This window comes from Alligator sinensis, unplaced genomic scaffold (assembly GCF_000455745.1).
Source record: "Alligator sinensis unplaced genomic scaffold, ASM45574v1 scaffold61_1, whole genome shotgun sequence".
Classification (NCBI taxonomy): Eukaryota; Metazoa; Chordata; order Crocodylia; family Alligatoridae; genus Alligator; species Alligator sinensis.
In genome coordinates, this window is record NW_005841986.1 from 1,113,691 (window position 1) to 1,139,999 (window position 26,309).

Here is a 26,309-nt window from a genome sequence, read left to right on the forward strand (position 1 = left end):
AAACTGGCACACATTTGGCTCAAGTCGTCATCCTTTGAAAAACTGCAGTTGGCAAAAGGTCACAATTCACAGCTACGTTCCCTAAAGCGTGACCGCACCGGGCATGGCCAGCCTGGGTCCGAGCAGGGCAGTTGCATTGCATGTTAGACCGAGGTTCTTCACGATGCATCGCTACCAGGGCAAACCAGAAAAGGCCAAGACGTTTCAGGTCCCATATTCCCAGTTCCCATTCACTGCTTCCCCGAGCATCTCTATTCAGATGCAATTATGGCGTGGAGGCCTGTCAACACGCTGCTGTGCCTCAGCTTCTTCGAAGCCCCGAAGGGGTGTGGGGGTGCCCTGTTTCTGTCTGTGACAAATAAGGTTGTAGCTGTGATTTTCTAGGGTGTGTGCGAGAAACAGGTTTTGCAGGGTGAAGTAACATCTCCATCACTGCAGATGCCCAAGAAGAGGTTGGATAAGCACTGGTCAAGGATGATCTCGGTGTAGCTATGCCTGCCTTTATACTGTGGGTATAACCCAGGGTTCTGGGCTTTGCTGGCTGCCCCATGGGGTTGAGAAGGGTTTTCCCACCCCCCTCTTGCTGCTACATGTTTGGGATGGGGGGGTATCGCCTTCCTTGGAGGCATCAGGTGTTGGCTGCAGGACTTTGACCGGTGCCGGTGCTCCTGTGGAGATTTCTGGCTAGATGGTCTCGTCCTTCCACTCAGGGTCAGACAGATCAACCATATTTGAGGTCAGGAAGGAATTTAAGCCCGTGGGCAGATTGGTACAGACAGTGAGGGTTCGTGCCTTCCTCTGTAGCTGGGGACCTGAGCTTTTTCCTTGGATCTCGAGCATACTCTGACAGCCCTTGCCGCGGCAGGACATCGCCCCTGCTTTACCTGTGACAAATTCGGCTGCTGCATCTTGGAGTTGTCGGGGTTGGCTTCATAGCTGTGCTAATAGGTTAGACCAGGGGTGCTCAGCACCTGGCTCAGGTGCCAGATCCAGCCACAGATCCACGTAACCTGGCCCGTGGCGCTCCCCCCGGGTCCGAGCGTTCGGCGGTGGAGGAGTGATGGCAGTGTAAATTGCCACTCCTGTGCTGCCAGATTTGTACGCTTGGAGGGAGCCCCGCAAGCCGGATAATGCAGCCCCGTGCACTAGATCAGGTGAGCGGGGCGGGCTGGGGCCCAATCCAGCCTGCGGTCTGGGCCCATGTCCCTCATCCAGCCTGCAGGGACAAAAGGCTGAGCGCCACTGTGTTAGATTGATCCTGCCTCAAGCAAGGGGTTGGACTGGATGAGATACCTGGAGATCCCTGCTAGCCCTACATTTCTTTGATCCTATTAGATCAGCGGTATAGTTGGGAGAGATGTTAGACAAGCTCGTTGGCCCAGCGCAGGTTGCTCTCTCACCTTGCAAGAAATAAGGCAGCCTCATTTACAGCTCCCTTTTCCACTGTCACTTGGCCTGTCCCTAAGCAAAGGGCATTTAATTGTCTCCCTGTTTAACCCGAGTGGAAGGCATCTCTTACACCCAGCAGCATCAATGAGGCTTTTCCCAACATAACAGCATGCAGATTTGTATACATTCACATCACGTTTGAATATAATGCATGCGTACACCTAAATAAATTTTGCAAAAGGCAGCTGGTTATAAGCACCCGATAATGTATTAAACACGTACCTTTGACCTTCTCAGCTCCATTCTCCCCAATAGTCTGGCTCTACTTCAACTACCACTACTATAACCCTTTGCTGAGCATGTGTTACTGGTTTCCCTTCATGGAAGGGCAGAGGACTTGGGTTGCTGCATGTTCCCAATCTCTGAATAACTTGTCTGGACAGCAGCTGTAAAGGAAAAAAAACCTGCTGCCAAAATGTATGGTCCTTCCTCCATTTCTCAGATCTGGATGAAGTTTCATAGTTGTTAGGGGCTGGAAGGCACCTTACAGATCATCAGGTCCAGCCTCCTGCACTAGGCAGGAAAGACCACGAGTCGGATGGCCCCAGCAAGTAGTGAAGCTACTAGATTCATAGGCTGCAAGCGGCCGGAAGGGACCTCGGAAGATTTCGGGTCCAGCCCCCCTGCACCAAGCAGGAAAGACAGCCGTGGTCAGGAGACCCCAGCAAGGTGACCATCCAGTCTCCTCTTGAAGACTTCCAGGGTAGGTGACTGCACCATCTCTGGAGGGAACTTATTCCAGTCTGGACACTGACTGTGAAGTTGTTTTTCATAGAGTTGAGCCTGAAACGGTCTTCCAGGAGTTTGTGACCATTACTCCTGGTTTTCCCCTCGGGTGCCCTGGTGAGCAGTTGCTCACCGAGCCCTTGATGTATGCCCCTGATATAGCAATAAGCTACTACCAAGTCTCTTCTCAGCCTTCTCTTTTTTTAGGCTGGAGAGACCCAGGTCCCTCAGCCTTTCCTCGTATGGCTTGCCACGCAAGTCTCTGAACATACAGGTGGCTCTTCTCTGGACTCTCTCAAGTGTTTCCACATCCTTGTTGAAGAATGGCACCCAGAACTGGATGCAGTCCTCCAGCTGTGGTCTCACCAGTGCTGAGTGCAGTGGAAGAATCGCCTCCTTGGTTTTACATGAGATGCATCGGTTGATGCACGCCAGAGTGGTGCTTGTCCTGTTGGCTACAGCATCGCACTGACCGCTCATGTTCGTGCAGTGTTCGGTTATTACCCCCAGGTCCCTTTCGGCCTTGGTGCTAGTAAAATTGGCGCCACCGAGCCTGTAGGCGTGTTGGGGATTGTTTGCCCCCGGATGGAGCACCTTGTACTTCTCGGTGTTGAATGTCGTCTGGTTCTCATCTTCCCAACTCTCCAGCCTGTCCAGGTCCACCTGAATCTGCAGCCTATGTTCAGGCGTGACCACGCTCCCCCATAACTTGGTGTCGTCCGCAAAGTTGGCCAGCGAGCTTTTCATCCCCACCCCTATTAAGCCAAAAGATCTGATTAGCCTATAGCAGCACATCAAGTGATCTCCAATCAACAGACAGGCTAAGAGATGACTCTGCTCCATGACCTTGGGTAGGTGCAAGTTTGCTGGAGGAGCCCGGAGGAGTTTTCAACTCTTCTTGGGAAGCAGAGGTGGGAGAGTTGACTGCGCTGTCAGGGGGGTGAGGAGCACATCCTCTAGGGAACAGGGTGCTCCAGACCTGGGGAAGGTTAGTTTTCACCACTACCGTATACCTCAGCTTCCTGTTGGAGGCTGGGACGGCTGTGGGCAAGGTGACTGTACTTCTTTGGAGAAGACCTTGGATGGGATATATCTGACGAAGACTCTCATTACATCTCTGCGATCCTCCAGGTGCTTTATGCATTCTCTGCACTATGGCGGTGACAAGGCAAGGGACGCTTGAGACGAGAGGAGGAAGATGCTGTACTAAATCCCCAGTCTGTGGGGGTCTAGGTCAAGCCACCTAGAGACCCGTGTCTCTGTCTCTGCAGGGGCCAGTGGGGCAGAAGCAGCACAGCAATCCTCGGACAGCAAGAGCAAAACTTCCTTTCTTTTGAACTAAGTCTTCAGCTTCGGTGTGTAGCAATGGCAGATCTGTAATGACAGATGCAACCTGCCATCACTAGAAACTTGGTTCTGTGCTTGTTCATTCCTGAGCTGGGATGCCAGGCTTTTTCCATTGACCTGCAGCATCTGCTTCTGACCCCGAAAGGTAGCGGGATCATAGACCATTACAACGCGCTATTTGATGTGGTCCCATAGGCTCATCAGATCTGTGTTGCTCGATGGCTCCCTGCCCCTCATGGACCACGTAGACACATCTGCTAGCTCTGGCTTCAAATTCAGTTGAGCCCTTCTTCCCCATCTCCCCACCCACTCCTGTAGAGGCTAGTCAGGGAAACAGGCATGCAACATCATTATAACACGAACACATCTAGACCAGAAATATTGCAACCAAACCCCAGGCTGTCGTGTAGCTGTCTGGCAGGCCACGGGGCTATTTTATTCTTTTGATCCAATTTCCCCGTTTCTCCACCCTTAACAGGAAGATCCAAAGGACTCCTGCCACATCATCCGCGTATCCCCAGTTGGACCGGGCAGTTTGGGTGCTGGGAGCTGATAAGCTTTTCCATCAACCTACCGTTCACCCCGCCATCCCCAGAAGTGCATTCTTGGAGCTGGACATGGGCATGGCCCTTGTGCTAGGGATGTGCCTCTTACCACCCCTGTGACAATCCCTCCAGCATTGGCCAGGTTATAAACCTTGGAAAAATCACAAGTTGCACGTGCTCAGAAGGGTCCCCTGTAGCCGCGGTGTCCAGCCAGTGACACGCATGCCACAAATGGCACAGGCAGCTGGTATGTGAGCCCCAGGCACCAAATTAAAGTGGGCACAGGCAGGACCTCACTAGAGGAGGGGAAAAGGAGCAGTGCTGCTCAGGGGAGGGGACAGATGTCAGAGTGACAGTCAAGGAGGGGTAGAAATCGGGCGTCACCGCCTGCTTAGGAATTTGACCCAGAGGTGTTGCCGAATTCAGTGTTGCCACAGTGCAGTGGTGGTGGGATACTCCTCCGCTGGGCAGTGGTGGTGCTTATCTCATACTTGGGACTTAACTTGTGGTGCCCTTGCCAGAAAGTTTGGCTACCGCTGTCCTATAGCTTAACAGCTGAAAGCTCTGAAGACTTCATCCCCTCTAAACTCCAAGGCTAACAGACTGTAAATGCATCCTGTTCCCACACCAAGTCCCTGAGCTGGCTCCAGATCCAGGGCTATGGGAAATCGGAAGTTGCTTCAGGCCAAGGTGAGGGCAACGCTGGAACTGAGAGCAGTAGGCAGGTGCATCGTGTGCCCGTGCTTTCCTCCTCCTTGGCATCCAGTAGCACGGAGGAAGAAATCGATTTGGATGCATGGGACAAAAACACGGTCAATGGGAGATGAAGGAGGAGTTGGTCCGAAGAGCCTGATGAGATTGTGTGGCTAGGCAAGGAACTGGGGCTGGAAGCCATTGAGGCAGGGGTAGGGTTGAGATGATCTGAGATGAGAAGCTGGGAAAGGGAAAAGAGTGTGACTGATTAAATAAAGAGGCTGGGGGTGCATCTACAGCAGACTTACTACTGTGGGACTGCCTAATTAGCTCAGCTTTAAGGTCTCAACATCTACACATGCAACCCTAATAGGCATCAGGAAACTAATGAACTCTGCTGCAGGTTGGCACTCATAAATACAAGTACTATTCTATGGCGGTGTCCCTTAGCGCGCAGCAATGCACACGTAGACGCTGATGGGGGTGGCCAGGGCACAAGGGTGCTGCCTGCCGGCTAGCAGGCCAGCCCCTCTGCGGCACGTGGAGCCTGGGGGGAGCAGCCCCCGGGGCTCCCTGCCAGCCAGGGCTGCTCCAACCCAGCTCAACATGCTGTGGTCCTGGGTGCATGTTCAAACATGGCGCTTGGGAGCAATAATCTCTGGCACAACAACCACCAAAGTTAATTGCTGCATGTTACTAGCACATGTAGATGCACCCTGGGACTAGGGATTTGTGTGAGAAGTACGGGACTGGAAGGAAGAGGAGACAGGTCTGAAAAGGAGCTGGGAAGCAGTGGCAGCTTGCACTGGGTGGTCCAAGGGACTGGGCTCAGCTCCAGGCACAGGGACAGGCTTTGCTCTGGCTTTTCCAAACTCCTGAGTGCCCGTCCCGGAGACCTCGGTATCATCCTGCAAATGCATCCTTATGGGGTTGCAGGGATCTATCATTTATATAAAATTAGTGTTGCAACCTGTCGGGTGATCTGTCACGGGCAGCCGTACCGGTTCAGTCACCTAACTCCAGTTAAATATCCTTCATGCTTCCCAGGCACTTTCCTAGGAAATGCGCATGGGAAAAACACCCAAAGCCCAGGAGAAATGTAAGGGGCAGCAGCAGATACGAAAGGGGCTTTGTCAAGACGGTGCGAGGTGCAGCCCACAGGCTGTGTCGGCAGGCACCTCGGCCCCTTGTGCAGGCGTATGGGTCTATCCCCGGCGCTCACGCCACGCAGTGTCACGTGTTCGAAGCATGTTATCGCTAGGCCTCTCTCCGCACGTTGCTGTTCTCCGCGGCCGTTCGGTTTGTCCTCGATAAATGCATCCGGCACGGTTCACGTTGGACCCTGTTCTAACACAACTCGCTTCCCTCCTTTCTTCTCTGCCCCGCTCCCTTCCCCAGCTGATAACAAGACGAAAAAGAAAGTCGCCCATCGGGACAGGAAGCAGGACTTCTCTGCCTTCAAGCAGACAGACAGCGAGATGAAGGTTAAAATATCACCGCAGCTCCTCCTGGCAATGCACCGTTTCCTGGCAACAGGCAAGTGCGGATTATCACCACCGTTCGCAATCGCGCCAGGGCCCGAAAGCGAGTTTGTCGGCAGAGGCCGGTGAGGCGGGCGGGCAGCGCAGGCAGGGGGGAGGCTGGCCGCCAGGGCGACGAGTAACGCCACTGTCGTGTTTTTCTTTTTAAATTCTCTCCTCTCCTGTGTTCAGTGTCGGCATGAACCCTCTGAGACATTTGCCAGGGGTGGACCAGTAACTTTAAATTGGTCTGAAAGGTAAGGACGAATGCAAGTGCCGCACTGCATGTGTAGAGTCCGTCAGATTAACGACTAGCGAGTGCGCCCCGCTAGGAAGCATTTAGGGACCGCACTAATGAAGACTCGGTGCCAGCTGGCCCGGTGTTTGGGCAGCTGGTCGCGACTCCCCCTTGGTGGCTCCTTTGGGAAGAGATGCTGGACTTTTGCAGGAAACCCGTTCCACGGGGCTTTACTGACCTGAAACGCAAGCGTCTCTGCACGTTGAGATGAGCATTGAGCAGATGGCTGGAGTGCGACTTGTCCGAATGGATTTCTTAGTGGGGTGCGTGTCCTGAGCTGGTGGCCTCCATCCACATGTGGATAGGCAGATACCCGCACCCCCGGATCGCATGGCAGGCTTTGCGGGCCCGTCGATGAGATGGGCCACTGCAGCTGCGTTCCCGTTTCATCCTGGAGCTGATCCTGCCTTGGGGCAGGGGGTGGACTAGAGGGGTCCCCTCCCAAACCTGTTTTCTCTGATTCTAAGGTTGCGAGAGACCCGTTGGGTGGAGGGTGTGTGGGAAGCTTGTCCCGCTGCTCACGCTGACCCTGTTTGGTGTCTAAATAAAGACCTTCTGCGCGTGGGCTTTTCGGTCGAGCACCTTGCAGCACTGCTGCCTTCAGGAGAAAGGAACCGTTCAGCTGGAAGATGCAGATTTAAGAACGAGCATCGGTTTGCACGGAGCTCTGCGGAGCTCCCCAGCACTTTCTTAATGTAATTTGATGGACTTTTTTTTTCCCCCCTTCATTTGGTGGCATGGTGGCTCTGCTTGCCTAGGAAACATGAAAGGATTTTATAGTTTGTCACCTTGTGAAGCCATCACTAGAAAAGCAGTTCAGTTTGGTTGGATAGCTTGAAATGCAGAGCAGGACCTGTGCACAGGTGGAGGGGCCGGTGGCTCCCGAGTCCTGTCCTCGACCCAGCCGTTAGCAAATCGGCCGTTTGCATGCCTGTGTCTTGAGCATCCCTGGCCTAACTCGACCCCGCCCCAAGATGGGCTTTTTTTCCCCCTCCCGCTTTAAATAGCTCCCATTGTGAGCAGCGGAGAGTGGGAGGAAGAGGTGATCAAACGTGGTCTGTGTTATGTATTAATCTCGTGTGGTTTGAACTTACCCGGGTTCTGTGTCCCATTGTCACTGTCTCCACGTGGACCCCGACGGGCTGAGCGGCACCTTCATTTCACCTTTCGGTTTCTGCAGCGGACTGATGACTAGCGATGTTCTAGGTCCATCAGCGATCGGAGAGCCCTAGGAACAATTGCCAGAAATAATCAATGGCCACGTCATTTCAGACAAAACCGAGAGGCCCTCTGGGACTCCACCTCTACCCCTTCCCTTCACGAGTCTCGAACGAGGCTGGGGTTCCCGAGCTCTCAAATGGGCAAATTCTTCTTCCTTTTCCCATTGCACTGGGGAAACCATTCTTGGTAATTTGCAGACTGCTTCAGCACCTCAGGTAGGGGAGAAGAAAAGAGGAGTTTCCAAGAATTGGGGCATTCTGATTTCCTCTTGACAATCTGCCTAAGTCTCTCAAAAGACAGGAAAACTGCGATTCCGTATCGTATCTCTCTGCATCTCTTTTCCTCTTTTGAAGTTGATGCTTATTAATGAGTGCTAATTCATTCCCATGCCCTTGAGGTGTAACGTCAAGTTGTGTCTTGTGTTTATAGAAGTAGAAGCCTTTGGTCCATCCCAGATGTCGGAGAAGATCCTTCTAAGGCTGCTAAAGCACCCCAACGTCATTCAGGAGCTGAAATATGATGAGAAGAACAAGAAAGCCCCGGAATACTACCTCTACCAGCGAAACAAGCCCGTCGACTACTTTGTTCTCATTTTACAGGTCAGACAAGTGATGGGAGTTGTATGCAGCCCTACGTATGGGGAAGCATGTCTCCTCCTTCCTCTCCCTGCATATCTGTTTCCGTGTAGCCTTCTTAGAGCATGGGGATGGCAGCTAGGAAATTAGGGCTCTATTCCCGATTCCCTCGTTAACTTGCTAACCTTGGACAACTCATTCAGGTGGTCCCAGGCTCCATTTAACCTTTGTACGGTGCGGCTGACGCACCCCTGCTTCTCAGAGAGGATGCTCCGTTGAAAGTTGCTGTGACCGTGCAGACGGGAGCAGAGCAGGCAGGGAAAGGAATTTGTGTGCAGCTGAAGCTGGTGAAAAACCGTAGGTCGAGCACAATGTAACGGCTCGAATTGGAGTTTGGACAGGATGCTGGCTAACCTAGGTTTTTTGGGGTTTTTTTCCCACCTCCCCCTGCAAGAAGGGCCTTGATGTGATCGTGATCTCTCCTATTTTCCGTGGGCTTAGGAAGTCTGCGCCTGTAGTGTCACGGACGGTGGCTGCGCATTAAGTGAGGGCAGAGCGCCACCTGCCGCACGGCCACCTTCACTTCCTTTGGTTTCCTTTGCAGTTCTTCCATCCGTGCAGCGTCTCCGGCCTGTAGCTTGTGTGATCCGATGAGATGGCAGCCCGAAGTGCTGCGGAAGTCCTCATCTCCTTGTCCGTTTTCTTGATTAGAAAGGGTATTTCCTCCACGCAGAGGTCACTCCCCTTGGCGGTGTCCATCTCTTGAGGTTTACAGCTCAGTAGCAACCTCAGAACATGTCGGTCCTGTCTGCCCCAAGACTTTGAAACTCCGTTACCACCTTTCTGCAAGACCGGTGCTTAAAGCTGCCTCTTGCTGGCAAGGTGCTGACGTTTCCAGTCTGTGTAAACTGGATTGAGACATGCTTACAAAATGCCTCAAAACACCGGTCGCTGCCAATTCAGTGCTTGGATGATTTTATGACGTGGTATCAAATGTAAAAGATCTTTTTATTTTTAAACAACCGTGGTAATAACACCCCAAAAATATAATGCCACATCTCCAGGCTAGCGCGCTCCGTTTGGATTGCTCTTCAGTCCTCCACAAAGCACTGACAGCCCTTTCAGCTCCTTTTATGCTGTGACCTGTTGCAGTCTGAAATGGTGCTGAGGGGAAGATAACAGGGCTGGATAGACATGCCTGGAGACCCTGCCTTGGAACAGAAGAGCCCTGTGTCACAAGGGAGGGTGTGATGAGTAAAACCAGTACGGTTTCCCACGTGCCTATGTTACACCTTCAAAAGTGAGCGCATGAAAAGGCCCATGCTAGCACCGAGGTGCTCAGGTTTATCTCTGCAAGTCCTACACCTTGGCACAGCACCAGACAGATACTTCTGCTGTTTGCTGTACGCTTGGAGTTGACCTGGATGTCCTGAGGTATTGATTTTCACATAGAAAGCATGCAGGGAAACAAGTACACGGTTGGTGCCTATAGTAATCTACCAATTTAATCCAAATCGGTAGAACTTGCTCACTTCTAGGGTGCCACTTGCTTGCATTGCATGTGCTTTTCTCTTGGACAGCAGCAGTTTTATATGCAGCCACTGATAACGTTTGTCGTTCAAAACTCCTCGCAGTTCATTTATCCAGTGGTGGGGAAAGCACGAGCCCAGACGGCAGGGTCTGGCCGGGCGCTCTCGGTATCATGCCGAAGGAATTTTGCTGCCCGGCTCTCAGCTACCCAGCCGCTCAGCTCGCTGCCGTGTGTTTCTCCGCAGCCCAAATTTGGAAAGGGCAAAATGTTTTTGTGCAGCAGATGGAATAATAAGGTCCCAGAATAGAGGCGCCTTTCCGACAGCTCGGAGCTTTTCCACCATCCAGTCCAGGTTGACTCCTAGAGAGGGCAGAGGTCTAGCTGCGTGTATGGTCATCCCAGGGTTGCAGCCTGCGGTGAATAATTGCCAGTAACCGCTATGGTGAACAGCGTATTTGTACCCAACAAGTCTTTGCCGACCTTACTCCATAACATCTTTAGAAACAGCTACAGATACTAAATGTACCATTTGCTGGGGTTATAGTACTTGATCAGGTCACGAAAGCGGATTATATATTATGGTTACCCATGACCATGACAGTGGGGGGCTGAACTGGATGACCCAAGACATCCTTTCCAGCTCCGTGCTCCTGTTTAAAGTTGTTGTTGTTGTTGCTGCATTGTATTCATGTTTTTTCCTGTGGCGTCCTGTGCTGGTGCCAGTGCCAGAGACTGAATCGAGAGTGTCAGCAGGCAAAGAGAATTATTGTAATTATTTTTGATGCGGGTAGAAGAAGATGCAGGGAAACTCATCCACTTTGGTGCAGTGTGGGTGGACTGAAATGTGTTTTCACATTTCACACTGAAATGTGTTTTCACAGAACCAAAGTATTAGACGCATTTTGACCTGCCTGTAGCCACCCAGCCGCCCCGTTGTCTTTTTATCCATTACCAGCGGGGTATCCCAGTCTGGCCTGTTCTCCAGGCCCTCAAAGACTGAGAGCGTTTTGGGTGACCTAAATCCTCCAGGCCCAGGTGGCTTCACTTCAGTTTTACACCAGACTTCTTCCACCCTTTGTCTCAAGTTCCCAGCAGAAGTCAACCCCGCTGAGGGTGCCGTTGAAAATCAGGCCCTATTAACGACCCACGCCTCTGACTCTTTGCTGACTCTTTGTTATGGTCACGGAGACGATAAACATTCATCTTTAGAAGGGGTGTTTCCCATCTTCCTAATTGGTTGTGGTGGTAACGTGTGCTGCTGAATATCTGCCACGTTCCACCCCAGAAGTGGCTGCATTTTGCTGGTGCCATCGTCGTATAGCATTTGTTAAAGGGGTTGGATCCTTCTGCATGAAGCCCCGCACACAATAGTAACGGCTGTGTGATTTGCAAACCTGGTGGAAACAACTCGCCCAAATTAACCCTGAGAAAGGTGGCTCCTTCAGGAGCGAGGGCTTTCTTTTCTGGGGGAACCTTCTTGGTGCAAAATGGACATCTTTGCCTCCCAAAACGGGTTGAGCTGCCCTCCGCTCCCAGTCATGTTCTCCTGTGGGTCTGTCAACGAGGGGGTCTGTGCACGTGGGGAGTTATTTGAAATAAGGGAAGCTGCCCAGAGATACTGGGCGAGCGTGACACAGGTTTTCTTGGGCTGAGAGAGTATTCCTGCCCCCACCCCGAACCAAGGGAAGTGGCTTGACAGTGCATGAAGCATGCTGCGGGAGGGGAAGAAAGCAGTGCCGCTGGAGAGGTCCTGAATGCAGCTGCAGTGATGAATGCATGGCTCTGCTGCGTTCAATTAGCTGTGGCTCCCCAGGGGCCTGGTGGGTCTGTGGGGGAGAAGGAAGGAGAGGAGGGAAATAGCTCCTGCCTGTATTTGTGCACCCTGAAGGACTTGAGTCGAAGGCAAGATTTAACACTGAATTGCCCCTTTGGGCACGACCGCAGCCTTCAAGGTGCAGGTGTGGGATAACGTCTCTGCTCTGTGGGCTGCCGCTGCCCTTTCATGACCGCTCTCTCCTTTTCCTCAACAGGGGAAAGTGGAAGTGGAGGCTGGGAAAGAGGGAATGAAGTTTGAAGCTGGTGCTTTTTCCTACTATGGGGTGATGGCCCTCACAGCATCGCCAGGTATGTCCTCTTCCAGTCCGCTGCTGAGCTCCCTCTGTGCACGAGCATGCCTGCCTCTGGGGGTTTCTGTGCGGGGAGAGGGGCCCCGGGAGATGCCCCTGCTGTGCTTGTCCTGGCTGGTGTCACCAGGAAATGCCTCCCCGCCGGTGAAACGAGGTGCCCGGTGTATGTCTGGGTGGGGCTGATATGGCTCCTGACACGAGACCTGCGTGCTTGCCAGCCTGCAAGCCCAGAGCAGACGAGAGCGTTGGCCTTGGGGATCCCTCTGGCCTGCGATGACGAGACGCCCCCACCGCATAGCAGAGACTGGAGGAACGGGCAGCACGAAGCCGGTGGGAGACCGAGCGGTGCAACGTCCGACTGCCTGCCGTTTGGGTAGCCCATCTCTGCAGGCCCTTAGAAACCAGCTGGGATGGGGACACCGAGGGGAGGTTTTCCTGTCCTGGAAAGCTGGTGAGGATGAGCTGGGACAAGCAGCTCACGCAGCCTCGCACACTGCAGGCAAGGAGAGAGAACAGCAATGAGAGAGGCTTGCTACTGAGCCCGGGCCAGGCAGGTCCCCCTAGGAGAAACCAGAGTCCTGTGACATGGACACAGCATCAAGCCACATAAATGAGGCACGTGCTGCTGTCTAACCCCCTCCACAAGCGAGCGTTCGTGCTGCTGGCTTGCAGCCGCATCGTCCCGAGCAGCGAGCGTGGCTAATTCTCAGCAGCTAAGCAAGGCCGGGCTGCATTGCAGCTTAATAAGAGCTCGCCAGTGCTGCTGGTGTTAGTCGATAGCGGGCGAGACTCATCCGTGGGTGAAACCACTGAGCTTCTGCACATACCGTCATGCCAGGGTTATGCGTGGCACCCAGTCGCACTGTATGTCAGCTGGAAGCCACGAACCAAGATGTTGGTCAGCTGTAGTGATTAAAAATCCCACAAAGCTTTTCACAAGTACGTCCTGCCAGCCTGGCGTCGGGTGGAGACGCATGCGTTCCTTCGCTCCTGTTGAAATTTGTTTCTAGTCTCAAAGGAGCAGATTAGCTCCTGTGATCCACCCCAGTGGTGGCTCCGTTGCAAGAAGGGAGCTATTGAACCCCACGTACGCTGTTAAATGGCTTTAGGCACCTGTAGAGAGATCAGTACTGTATAAACCAGGCATTAACGTCTCCTTGGAAGAGCAGGTGATTCGAATCCTTTCCCCAGGAGATGGCAATGCCCTGGGGCGTTTGAGGTGTGATGGTTCAGCTCCGCATTGCTATCCAGTCGACATTTGGCTGGACGTATATTAGTAACTGCGCGTGCAAAGCTGAAGGCAGTTGTTCCTCGCATGCTCAGGGTGCAGAGAGATCTAACAAGAGAAGCGTTTCCGAGAGAAATGCACCTGCAGGTGCTTCAGCCCAGGGGCATGTGTGCAGCCGTCGAACCCCCGGCTGGAGCCTTGCAAAACGCTGCAGCCTCCTCTCGTTCCCTCTGTCCCCCAGAGGTTGATGGGGCTGGGGCCGAGTGCCTAGCTCCAGTGGTGGGCAGGCATCTGGGGTGGGGGGTAAGGCCAGCTCTGGTGGCAGTGGAGGTCCGAGAAGGGGGTGCAGGGGTCCCAGTCAAAACGCACCAGCTGGCTCCCCCTTCTCCCCCATGCAGACATAAGCGAAACCCTCCAGCGCAGTACTTCATCCCCAAGAGCTGCTATTTGGGAGGCAGTCAGTCTTTTTGGGAACGTTGGTCCAGCCACCCCTCTGAAACGCTGCGATTGTTAGGTCTGTCCGTACCCTCACGTTCCCTCAATCTTGCTGCTGCCCGGTAGGTTTTTGACGACAGCTTGGCCGCAGATCACGGCAAGGTATTGATGGGTGCCTTAGCAGCGATTTCCATTGCATATTTGTGTGTGCTCTCTAGTTTGCAATACAGACAGGTCACAGGTTGGCGAAGTATCGACTCTCCCCTCACTTGTGCCTGGGTCACATACGAAAATCCTTCACGGTGGTGCCTTTTGCCAGAATGGGTCAGCTTGGGCGCCCTGCTGCTCTGGTTTTTAACCTTGCTGGCACCTTTGGGTGCCTCCGGCTTTTCTTTCCAGCTTTGGCACTCACGTTCTCTCTCCCCTCCAGACATTTCTTCCCCTCTCCTCGCGGGCAAGTGGTTGCCCATGCATGCAGCCTGGGAGGTACCTGGGGCTTTCTCTCGCTTTAAGCACAAGCACTGTAGAGCACTATTTGCATGACGGGTGTTACAGATGTGCATGCTGTTCCCAGTCGGCGCTCTGGAGGGGGTGACCGTGGCGAGTCGCTGGTCTCGTGATGCCCCATCGTGCCTGTGTGGGGTTCCCGTTTGTGCCCTTGGCCTCCTGAACGCATCCTGAACTTGGTGCTGAGCGGCAGTCAGGGCCGGCAAGTGGAGCATGTGTAGCGTTTTGCTGATTTTGTTTTTTTTAAATAATTCCTGCAAAGTGTCTAACCGTTTTTTTAACCCCTTTAGTTCTCTGCGGTTTTGTCCTTGTGGTTCTGGTCCGCGCGCAGAGCGAGTTGGGCTTTCCCCCCCCGTCGAGCGTGGATAGCCACCTCCATCCTGGTCACAATCTCATCCTTTTTCTCTCCCTCTTCTAGTTCCCTTGTCCCTGTCTCGTACCTTTGTTGTCAGCAGAACAGAGTTGTTAGCAGCAGGTTCTCCAGGTAAATCCGCATGCTTCTATTACACCCTTCTTGTGACTGCAGCGACCCCATAAAAAGCCAGCTGCGGTCTGTATTTCTCTTGACCTCTTTGCTTGTTAAGGAGAAGTCCAGCAAAAAAATGTACCTGCCAGGTAGGTATCGGGGATGACCGAGTCGTCGCGACGTAACAGGTGCATGCAAATGAAAGGAGAGGAAAGAATACTTGCGTAGGAGAATGACTTTGGTGATGAGAAGGTGCTTGCTCCTGGTACCTGGGCTGTGACAGCGTCAGGAGGGCCCTTTCCTTAACAAAACGGTCTGGCTCGGAGCCTGGGCTTGCTAGCGTGCGACGCGTCTCCGTTCTGCAGAAGGTAGAATTGGAACGGAGGAGGGGGTGCTGGAGGGCCGCCAGAAGAAAGAGTTAAATACAACTTAAGAACGGTTCCTCCTATTCAAACAAGCTGTGAAATCTATTGTTCGTGCACAAAATATTCCTTTCACATGCCCTTGGAGCTGCAAGCTTTCTTCACAGCTGATGCAGTCCATTGACGTCCGCTGAGATCTTACAAACACACCAAATTGGTCGTTCAGCCCTAGATGGATTTTGGGTGGCCGGTGCCAATACTTTGTGAATGAAATCCGTGGGAAGAATGTGGAAATGTTTTTTGGGGTTGGTTTTAAGACCACGCATTACGAATGACTAAGTCGATCTTGCTCAGACTTCCCACAAATGTTTTGCTCAAGGGCTAACATCAGGCCAGGCAGAACTTAATGAGGCTGTTTTGAACCGCCGGAAGTAGGGAAGAAAGAGGAGCCGGAGCTCGCCCTCCCCTGTTAAACGTGTACCTGGGCCAGCGAGGAGAGGAATGGAAACGTTATGCAGAGAGCGAGCCAAGCACGCGGGAGCGGCCAAATGCTGGAACGGGCATCGCCCGCCTGGCACCGCAGCCGCCGTTTCCATCTTCATGCACCTCTGAACTCGGGAGGGAAGGACAGCGACGAGCGCTGAAACAGAGAACGACTTCCAGCATCCAAACTTTCCATCTGCTCCTCTGGATTTCCCCCTCCTCCTCCCCTATGTTGTAATTTTCCTCTGTTCTCTCCTCTTTCCTGAAAATTAGTCTCATGCACATTCCAGATAAACTCCAGGTTATTGCCCTGCTGGAGAGTTATTTTTATTTTTTTTTCATGCCCCGTTACTTTCCAGCAGCTAAAATTGAAGGGGAAAAAATTAATCTTTCTTTAATTAAATCGCTTGACGGTGGGGTTTTTTTTTTTTTCCCTTTAAACTCTGCAGCTTTGATGATCATTTTCTAGCTCCGTTCTTTTGCTATGCCCATCGTTTAAAAAAAAAAAAAATAATTTTTTTTTTGCCCTCTTGCCACGTTACGAATGAAGTGTACCCGTCATGTTTGCAAACTATTTCCAATATAAATGTCAGGCATTTTTTCCAAGCTTTTTTCCGCCCCCCACCCCCACCGGTTGAAAAAAAGAATAATAGTATGGAAAATAATAGCGGTGGACAGAATATTCCCCTTGAAAGGAATTGATATGGTAACTGGTCACTATGGCAACTCGCTGTGCGGTCCGACGTCAGCCGGCGGTACAGAGGCGATGAGATCAGGACCCCCTACGGCGATGGGGGTTGGTCTGAAACCAAAGAGGGGGTCACCGAGCGAACCCCAAGGCCGGGTTGTCCTTTGGCTCGAGGTTTGTGGTGGGAAGAGCTTTCTAGGCACCAGGGGCGTCTGAGACTCCAAAGTAGGGGCTGCCGCAAGTCTGCGTGCCTGCGAGTTGAGCTTGGCATTGCCTCTCGAGACCCGTCGCGGTCGTTCCGATGGTGGAGCCGGCCCTGGAGGCTCGCCTCGTTCCCAGAGCCCGTGTTTTCATCCCCAGCAGTTTGCAAACGGAAGAGAAAAGCGGGCACTGGGTTGTAAAAGCAACTAGGAAATGAAAACCTAATGGGGCGTTTCAGTTCTGTCCTGAATCCGAACGAACAAAGGCTGAGCGCTTGCAGCGACGAAATGCATCTCCTCCGAGAACGGCTGAAAGCTGCCTCTCCCCACGGTGCTGTGGCTCAATGAGAACATGCGGCAGATCTGGGTCCTCACGGCAAGGAGGAGAGTAAATGCTCTGCGGCTAAGTGAAGGAGACGGTGCTGAGTTCTGCGATACCTTTTCAGGCGGCCCTTCCTTGGTAGGAGGATGCCACCGCGAAAGCAGCTGAAAGGGGTGAGCTGTGCTGGCTGCCAGCTCCATGCCAAGTGGCCACGTGCGGGTTTCCTAACCAAGGAAGACCTCCTCCGGAGGAGGCGCTCGCTGCCTGTCTGGCCGTGCAAACCAAGCCAAGTTCGGTCCCGTCTGGGATTGGTGAATCTCGAGTGCGATTGGGACCAGAAGTCTACCCGCGGTCAGCCACGCAGCATTGTCACTCGACTAGGGAGGAAGTCTGGGGACGTTGCATTTTGGAAATGTTCCTGCAGCAGCCCTGACCCTTGTAGGTCACCAAGTTGGTGGCAACTTAGAGTAGCGAAGGCTATATTTTAAGGTGCTTTGCTGAAAATAACTTTAGCTTCAGTAAAGCATGGCCGGGACGGCTCCTCTGTGCTAGTTACAACCTTCCCGTGAATAAGTGAAGCTCTGTAGCGCGCAGGTGAGTACAAGAGGCCAATGCCTTGTCTTTACGACCCCCAGGGAGAGGGAAAGCCACGCTGTGTCCTGAATCTAGGATTCATCCCTGCAGCAGCTTGTCTCCTTGTGTCTGTGCCGCCCGGCAGGCAGGGGTGGTGCTACACAGAGCCCGATCTCCTGTGCTGTTTTAAGCACAAATGATCCCTTCAAACCCGACATGGAAATGGGTGAGAAGATCATGTTGGGAAGAGATGAAATGGGAATTGTACAAGGGAGAAACTTTGGCCCGGCCAGCACCACCTGTAGGGACGCGCTCAGCCAGGCGTGCGAGTTAGGCAGGTACAGTGGAGGCACTGAATGAAGTAAAGGTGTAACACAGTACATGTATGCAAAGGGCACCCGGCTCCCTGGGGGAAAGGCGCTGTGCAAGAAGTGCAAGGATAACTAAGCATGGATCCTGGCCGTTTTGAATATCACGCGTCAGCTCTGGGTGGAAAATGCCCGGATCTCCTGGGGGTCTTGCTGGGGAAGTGTATGTTGTATGGTGTAAGTACCGGTGCAGCCTTACTCGCCATTATTTCAAAAGTCTCTCTGCCTTCTTTCCCCCGTCTCCAGCTGAGAACAAGTCACCGCCTCGTCCTTGTGGCTTGAATCATTCAGACTCTTTAAACAGAAGCGATCGCATTGACGCGGTGACGCCAACGTTAGGGAGCAGCAACAACCAGCTGAACGCGTCTTTCCTTCAAGTGTACGTCCCAGACTACTCGGTGAAAGCGCTCACGGACATTCAGTTTGTCAAGGTAGGAAGAAAGAGGCCTGGGGGGGGGTCCCCTGGGCTGAGCAGCCGCTCTGCCTGGCGTGTGGGGGGCTGGGGTGGGCAGGGGCAGTCGGCAGACCCACGGGTTGCAAGCGGTTCGGTGCCTGGGTGACTCGAGGAGATATGAAAGCCGCAACGTGAAACCCCCTGCTGCCTTCTCGCCCTTCTCCCTTCTGCTGTTTGCTGGTTCCCTGTCTCCTCCAGCTTTCCTCAGGTAGGACAGTGCAGGTAGAGTGCCTCTCCCGGCACAGACATAAGTACTACCCCGTCCCGAAAGCCCCTCCATTGTTGCAAAGGTCTTCAGATTGACTTGAGCTGGAGAATTCCCTGTGGCGAGCAAGCCTGCATTCATAAACTGAAGGAGTCAGCCCTTCGCCCACGGGTACAAGGGACACTATCCAAAAGACTCGCAGCACCCTCTCGCGTGCCTCTGGGAAAGGCAGAACCCATCCTTTTACCAACCGCCGGGCACTTTGCTCGGCTCCCCGTTCCTCGTGTCCCGTTAGGAGCAGGCGTTGAAACGTATCGGCTCCTTTGGGACGGAGGAACACGGGTGTAACCAGGCCGTCCCGTCCCAGGTCGGGAGGTCGATGTCCAGGGGCAGCGCCTTAGCTTCAGCTAAGCATTTCTAACTGGGACATTGCTGTTCAGACACTGCTTATGCACAACACGCGTGATCTGGGAATTTAACTCATTCGAAGGCGTTTGCCTCAGCTGATCCAGCATTAAAAGTTCCCCTTAAATAAGAATAAAAGTGCGGTCCCAGATGTACTGAGCAGAAGATTTATTATTAAAAAAAAAAGAAAAGAAAGCATGATGTCTTAAAACACTAGGCCGCGTTGGTTCTCGCCACTCAGACCTGGTGAACGATGTCTTGCTTTTGAAAGCTTGCCCAACTATCCCAACTATACAGTTGGTCCAGTAAAAGATACCACCCGAGGGGATTCTTGCCTCTTAAAACAGACACACACGTGCCACTTGATGTGTGGTATTTGTAAAAACAGAGCCACTGTCACACTGACTGCAGCGTGCTGTGCACTGATTGCAGTGGCCAGTCATCAGTGTGTACCGAGTTGTACAGGTTGGCTTTTCATCTCAGTTTATCACGAGGACGTCCCTGCCACCACTTTGCCACTCCCAGACCCTCTTGAGTGGCTGAAATGTGTGTGACGCCTACCAAAGCCTCTTCTGACTTACACACCTTTGCATTTATCTCCTTAATGCTTAACATGTCACGTGTGTTGTCCCACCTTTATCATGCATTCACTCATACTGATAACCCACAGTGATCTCAGTCTCACGCTCACAAATGCATTTTGGGGGGCATTGCGAGCCAGTCACCCGGCTTTCCCCATTTCCACCCCGTCTACTATCTGGACATCGGGACCAGACGCCCGTTGTCATCGGGGTAAGGACTCCAGGACTGGCCCGCACTGCACATGGAGAGCGCTGATCGCTCGTACATGTAACGTCCCTTCCTCCGAAGGGCTGTAGGAGCCTCGCCCCAAGCTCGGTGTCAGCGAGCTGCGCATCAGTCCCAAGGCTTTCCATGGCTGTAAGTAACTGGAAATCCCTTGGTGCCTCCTCCAGTTTGTGCAGCAGGTTAAACCCTTCCCTTGTCGCGTGGCTCCATCCTCTGGGTTGGCAGAGTTGTGATAGCAGATCATCGCCGCGTCGCGGTAGTAAGTTGGGGCGGCTGCAGGCTTGCGACTCTGGTTTGTTTGATAGAAATTGGGATGAATCCAGGACAAACATATGCTTGCGATATTCGGGGGAATGGAGGAGGTTTATGTTCCCAGCGCAGCAGCAGAGACAGAAGTGTGATTGTGGCTTTTTTGTGTCCTCTCTTGTCTGCTCGGAACAGATCTCAAGACAGCAGTACCAAAATGCCCTGATGGCATCTCGGATGGACAAAACCCCTCAGTCCTCGGACAGTGAAAACACTAAAATCGAACTGACTCTTACGGAGCTGCACGACGGTTTGCCAGACGAGACGGCAAACCTACTGAACGAACAGAACTGTGTGACTCACAACAAGTCCAATCACAGTATGCACAGCGAAGGCGCCATCTAGGACCGACCCCCACCACACGTCCCCTTCCCGCCCCATCTCTCCAGCAGGACCAGCCCTCGCTCCTTCCTGCCTTTCGACCCGGCCGCGAACACCATTTAGTACGTGCTTGAAATGCTGCGCTGCGCCCAGTGCTCTGAGACCAAAGACGTTGTGCCCGTCTCGGGAGCGGGAGAGGAAGAAACGAGGAGAGCAGAGCAAGAAAGAGACGACCGAAAAACCAAACGAACCGTGGGAGCAGCGAGCGACCCTCGGCGAGCGGTGCGATTCCTTCTTGCAGAGTAGAATGGCGTTTATTTTTTAGCCGTACCTTTGTTCCTCATTGGGTTTTTCCTCCTTTCTAAATGCTCACGGGGGAGCTTGAGAAGCTTCTCCGATTTATTTTTTCAAGAGAGAATCATGTTTTTAAAAAGAGTATTTTGCAGAGTTTTAAATTGTTGCTGTCCCTCCCCGGCCCCGAGTAGGCTGTGTCGTGACTTTGTGAGTTGGCTCCAAGTGTCCTCGGCCTCTTTCCATCCTTCTCTTTGGTCCTTTTCTGTTGGTAAGATGGTAACTGGTACTTGTATGTATTTGTCTCCTACAAACGAGGAATGAGTGGAACTGCGAGGAACCTCTGTCGTAACCATCTGAAAGTTTGGGGAAGGGCATTACATTCTCCCCAGCTCAGTTTCAGGGAAGGGGTGGTTATTTTGGTGTTAATAATCTCTCCGATCGCAGAAGGTTTCTTTGTAAAAATGCAAATATTGTTACATTTACAGTTTTGTAGCCTCCAAAAATGTCACGCGTTTTGAATATGAAGCTGGGGGTTCTTTTTAATCAACAAAAGCGTAGTCTCCTCAAATTGCAGGCAGGGATGACTCCCCCGTCAGGGGTGCTGGGTGGTTTTTATCTGCTGGATACTTTGCGTTGGTGTGACCGGGACTCGCGTGGTGACGCTGTCTGCCTCCCCGCTGTGTTGGAAGTGCGCACCCCAGCGCGTCAGATCTCAGACTCTGAGCTCCTGTACAGCCCGTGCACCCTGTCCTCCAGCCAGAGCATGTTTGCAGCCCGTGATAAATCACTGGGATAGGATTTAGGAGTGATCGTTTGTCCCCGACCCCTTGGATGTTGACACGGAAGATGCTGCTACAACGCCCAAAGTGAATCCTCCCAGTGGTTTGTGCACCCCCGCTGCTGCAGGACCATCCTCTTCTCCCCCAAAACTGACAAAGAACTTCCATGGCAGACGGAGCTGTGCGGGAGCAAACGCTGCGCTCCAGGGATCGGAGAGGTTAGTCCCTGGGCAGTTTCCCTTACCCTGCAGCCCCTCCATGTCCTCCCCTCTCCCCTTTTGCTGCTTCCATGGGGCCATCTCTCCGATTCTGGAAGCAGGGTGGCGTCTCCTCAGCACTGCTCCTGTTGCTTAGCCCAGGGCACGACCAGCTTGCCCGCTCCAGCAGCCCGAGCCCAGAATGGGCAAGATGGGAGCTCCGCACCACGTATCTCCTAGCCCCCACCAAGCAGTGTCCGTCGTGGAGCTCACGCGGGGACTAAGGAGCCCCCGTACCTCTCCCCTTGTCAGTACCCTCTTCAAGACAGTGTGACAGTCAACCTCAGTATTATTCCCTGGAGAGAAGACCACGTCCTGCAGCGCAGTCTGTCTGAAGCTCAGTCCTTGCTGCTCGAAGACCACCCCAGGACCCGAGTGTAATGTAGCGTTTTCCTCCCTTACCCATCCAGTAAGCTTTATCCAGCTCCGACTTGGAGACTCTCCTGATTCCCAGTGACCCCGGGGGCAGCGCTGGCCCCGCTTCCATCCCGACTCCGGCCCTGGGGCGAACGTGACCTCGAGCCTCGCAGCGATGTCTGCACAAACAGCGCGTGAAAGGCACAGCGTTTCACCGGAGCGGCTCGTTGGTGGGTTTTGTCCTACCCCGCGCTCTCCTTTTACCCTGTCCGGTGAGAACGGGCCGCCCGGGTCCAGCGAGATGGTGGGGAGGAAAGGTACTTCCGGTCCCTTTTCCCAGGAGGCACGAATAACACCCGCAGAGGGGAGCACAGCAGTCCCACGCGTGGTATCGAACACGGGGGCAGGCCGAGCCTGGAGACCCGAGTCCCAGACGACCCTCGCACTTCTTAAGCTCGTAGTTAAGAACACTAAATCCCTGGTTTTTCTTTCTTTTTAAACGTGCTCCTCTTCGTGCCCAGTCCACGCTCTCCACGCCCCGTTGGCTCTGGACAGCTGCAGCCACCGGCGGGCCGACAGCGTCCCGAAAGCACCAGGCGTGTGGTCGGGCTGGCGGGTCGCCTGCTAAACCAGCCCCCTCGTTACCCAGCTCGAGGAGAGCTGCTCGTGTCGCACCTTTTTCTCCAGAGCAGAGTGAGACGACATCGCAGTATCAACTCCTGGCCCCGGCAGGGACGCGCTTCCCTGCGTCGGCCCTTCATATTCAAGCCCCCTCCGTGGCTTTGCGTTGCTGAACGTACGATGTTGTTGAAAGCACGGCGCGCGGGCAGGGGTAACCGTGGGGTGCAGTATCCTTCCTATCGAGCCTGCTCGCCGAAGCTGTCCTCGGAGGCGGGGGGGGGGGGGGGGGGGGTCTCTCTTCCGAGCTTCGTGCCATGTCGCGGCTTGTCGAAAAGGCGACCAAAGTGACACGATCTCGCGGGCGAATCCCTCCTTGCTGAGCTCCTTTGTCTGTGTTTCAGGTTACGCGAGGGCTGCCTGGGAGACTTCCCTCTCCTCGCGTCCGGCGTTTGGAGCAGAGCACGCAATAATCCGCACGAAACCCGTCGGTCACAGATGTGTCTCGTAAGGATTATAGGCTCCTCTCCTAGACGGAGACAAGCCGCTGCTAGTTGGCTTGAAGAGGGGGGGCTCCCGCTGCCGTCGGGCATTGTCACGACACAGACAACCCAACCAGCTGGATGTTTTCGGGGTCGCTGGACTTGACTTCAGCCTTCGGCCCACGGCAAGGGTTTGCTCCATAGAAAGGATACTGCATTTTCCACGCCTGTGCCGTGTCCGTTGGTTTGGGTGGTGGCGCGGACGCCAGTCCGGTCGTGGGCGGGGGCAGGGCAGGGCAGGGCAGCCATGTTTTCTAATGTTGATACCGTTTTTGCACAAGAGTTCTTTGAAGTGAGGTTTTTGACACTAATATCTTAAATGCACAACTGTGAATTCGTTTTTACACTCCTGTCGGTTGAATCCCTCCCAATGAAACGAACCTGAATCTGTTGTAACCATGATTTTTAATGCTGTGTATTGCCAAATCTTTGTAAAGAGCGAAAGGACTGTTCTTGCTTCGCAGCGAGTCTTTCTCCCACCCCCGCTGGCTCCGGGAGATCGCGTGAAGCACGCTAGCTCTGTGTTGCAGGAGGGGATTTAGCAGTCCCACCCTTCTCTGTGCAGACCCAAATTCAGGTCTTCCGGAGGGCCCTTCGCCCCGTTCCCCACGTGTCGGCACCCGAAACACCCTGCATGCTCAAAAGACGTCCCGCAGAAGACCCGAGAACTGGGTCGTACCAGAGAGTTGGGTTCGAGGCACGCCGGCAGAGCAGTGGGAAGGCATCGCTGCCACGACTAGCGGAGGTGGCGATGCAGCCGAAGGTTGACCCGTGCCGTCGGAGCTGGAGGGGGGACCCAGAGTTGGGCTCCTTCGAGGATGCGAAGGGTTAATAAGCACGTTCAACTTGATCTGCAGAATTGCCTGCATCCCTTCCCACCTCCTCCTCCCGGCTCCCGCGGCCTCCCCTCACATCTCCTCTTCCTCACTGCGTGTCTTTGCGCCCGGATACTTCTTCAGAGAAGGAGCAGGATCGGACTCTGCAGTCGCTCTCCACTGGAGGAGGAGGGAAGGAGAAAACGTGGCGGGAAATGGAGGAGAGGGAGCTCTCCAGGACCCAGAGGCATCTCCCCGGCAGGACTCGGAGGTGGTTTCACAGGGGCTTCCCTGAAACCAGCTCCAAGTACAACGGAGCGGTTGACTGGACCGCAGCGGCGCTTGCCGCGGTGCTTCATGTGATCTCCGAAGAGCTCAGCCAAGAGAGACTTGAGTCTGGGAGTAGTGAACAGCATCCTGCGTAAGTATTTCATGTGACGGCGAATGCAGCCAGGCTCCCCGGGACCAGGCCTCTTCCTCACGCTGATGGAGAATATCTACACGGGCCCTACATAGGGTCTGTGCGTGTTGGATGTCGCGTGCTGTATCTTACTCGGTGTCCAGTACACACACCCGGGGCTTAGGACTAGCCCTGGGGACCAGGCGTGAAGTTACCCGGAGTCGGGACCACGGCTAGCAGCAGGCCGGGTCGGGGGATGCTGTCGCAGTGCCTGTGAGCATCAGCACGTGAGGCTTCAGGCCCATCGATGGTGTCTGGCCGGTGCCGACGTGTCTTTGTGGATGTCCTAAGCTCCGGTGCCGTAGCTAGGGCGGGCTGAACGAGCTTGGACTTGCTGGTCCTCGCTGCTGGAGAGCGGGGGGTCGTCAAGCCCTCACCGGATCCGAAGAAGTGCGTGGCTCTGCGACTGGAAGGATAAGAGTCGATCTGGTCTGTGGGAAGGCCCAGCAGCTTTATCCCAGCACAACTGCGGTGGAAGCAGCCCTCCTCCTGGTTTAGGCAGGGGGGCAGAGGGAGTACGCGCGCCGGGGAGCTTCGCTAGCCGGGTGCTTGCTCGCCGTCTCCTGAGCCCGTTGTGCTGGTCACCAGGCACTCCCCGCTCCAGTCCCTCTGCCTTGCACGCGTGGCCTTTCCCAAGGGGACGCTGGCCCACGGCACTGCTGCACCAGCGCAGCGGGCGAGGACCGGCACTGAGGAGGTCACCCGCAACGCCCGCCCCTCCTCCACGGCCGTGGCGCTCAGCTGAGCTGTTCTGCTTTTCGGTTCCCCGCAGCGCAAACGGGCTGCTTGGCGAGCGCAAGTTGTGACCCGGTCCATCTCCAGACTAGCGCAGCTTCGATCTTCCACTTCAGTTTCATGCATCTCCCACTCCTCTTCTTCCAGGCCCGGGATCTGGGCACAGAGCATTGCTTAGAGATGAGAGGAAGCTCTACAGCCCAGGCTGTCCCAGCTCCTTCCTTCCTGGGCTGAGGACGGGCGGCGCGGAGCTAGGCAGGACGCTGCAGACGGCCGCTCGCCGATGGGCTTGGCTGTTCCCGTGGTCGGTAGCCCCGCGCTCTGGCAGCGGTCTGAACACCGTGCTTCCGTGATGCTCTCGTGCACCCCTTCAAATGCTTTGGCTCTTCCCTGGATGGGATCAAACCCTGCACATCCCGGAGTACAGGTGCATCTCGTTGGCTCCAGCGCCCTTGCCTTGGGAGACGGTGGGGCCTCGTCTGCCCCTCCCTTATCGCTCTTGCCCCACCGTCGTCCGTTAGCCAGGGTTAGCAGCAGTTCTCGCTACCCGCGGGGCTGACTCCGAGTGAAGCGTCACCACTTCGAAAGCAAGGATCTTCGATCTTTAGATTTTCCTCCTTCCCATCCCAACGCGCCCTCCCGTGACCTCTGGAGTCTTTGCCTTCGAATGGGGCTGGCAACTTGAATCCTGCTGAGTCCAATGAAACCGGTGTCAAGAAGTCTAACTGCTGCTTTCCCAAGTGCTTGCTGTCAAAGCAGTCCTTTCCTCCGAGGGACGCAGCGGGAGCCGCCTGTTGGCAGAGGTTGGAGTTTGCGAGCTGTAGCGCTGAAGAGTCGGAGCTGGGAAACGTTAGCGCCTGGACTCCTCCACTCTTCGCTCAGCCTGCTGATGCGGTCTCGTGCCGTCTGGGCCAGTCCCCACCAGCGTGGAGAGGCGGCGGGTGAGCATTCGGTGGTCACAAAAATCGCAGCCACGTTGTGCCAGGAGAGATCCCCCCACGGCACGCGGGAACGCTCGCAGCACGGGTCCGCCAGCGCCAGCCTCGCGTTCCTGGTGTCCTCCAGGCTGGGAGGTAAGAAGGGACTTCAGGACAGGACCCCTGGGGCGAACCTCAAAGCTTGGACTTGCTCTTCCACGGATGCGCCTGCGGATTCCCAGACTTGCATCCGAGTCGCGGTGCAGATGTCATGATGCCAAATAGTGAAAACCCAAATACTTGAGTTTGTGCTTCTCTGTCACTTCGCCCCACTTCTCTGCAGCCGCTGAAACACCTTCTTACCCCAAAACCAC

The 26,309-nt window shown here is 54.3% G+C and overlaps 1 protein-coding gene across 1 annotated transcript in view; it reads left to right on the plus strand.

Annotated features, from left to right (window-relative positions):
• The window catches only part of CNNM2 (cyclin and CBS domain divalent metal cation transport mediator 2), a 137,383-nt gene extending 111,080 nt beyond the window's left edge, over positions 1–26,303 (plus strand). Inside the window, exons 4-9 of the mRNA XM_025201214.1 lie at positions 6,159–6,296; positions 8,229–8,398; positions 11,936–12,029; positions 14,620–14,685; positions 17,910–18,094; positions 19,976–26,303. Of these exons, the coding sequence (XP_025056999.1) occupies positions 6,159–6,296; positions 8,229–8,398; positions 11,936–12,029; positions 14,620–14,685; positions 17,910–18,094; positions 19,976–20,185 (863 nt within the window). The 3' untranslated portion in view covers positions 20,186–26,303. The remainder of the gene's footprint in view (positions 1–6,158; positions 6,297–8,228; positions 8,399–11,935; positions 12,030–14,619; positions 14,686–17,909; positions 18,095–19,975) is intronic.
• The last annotated feature ends 6 nt before the right edge of the window (positions 26,304–26,309 follow it).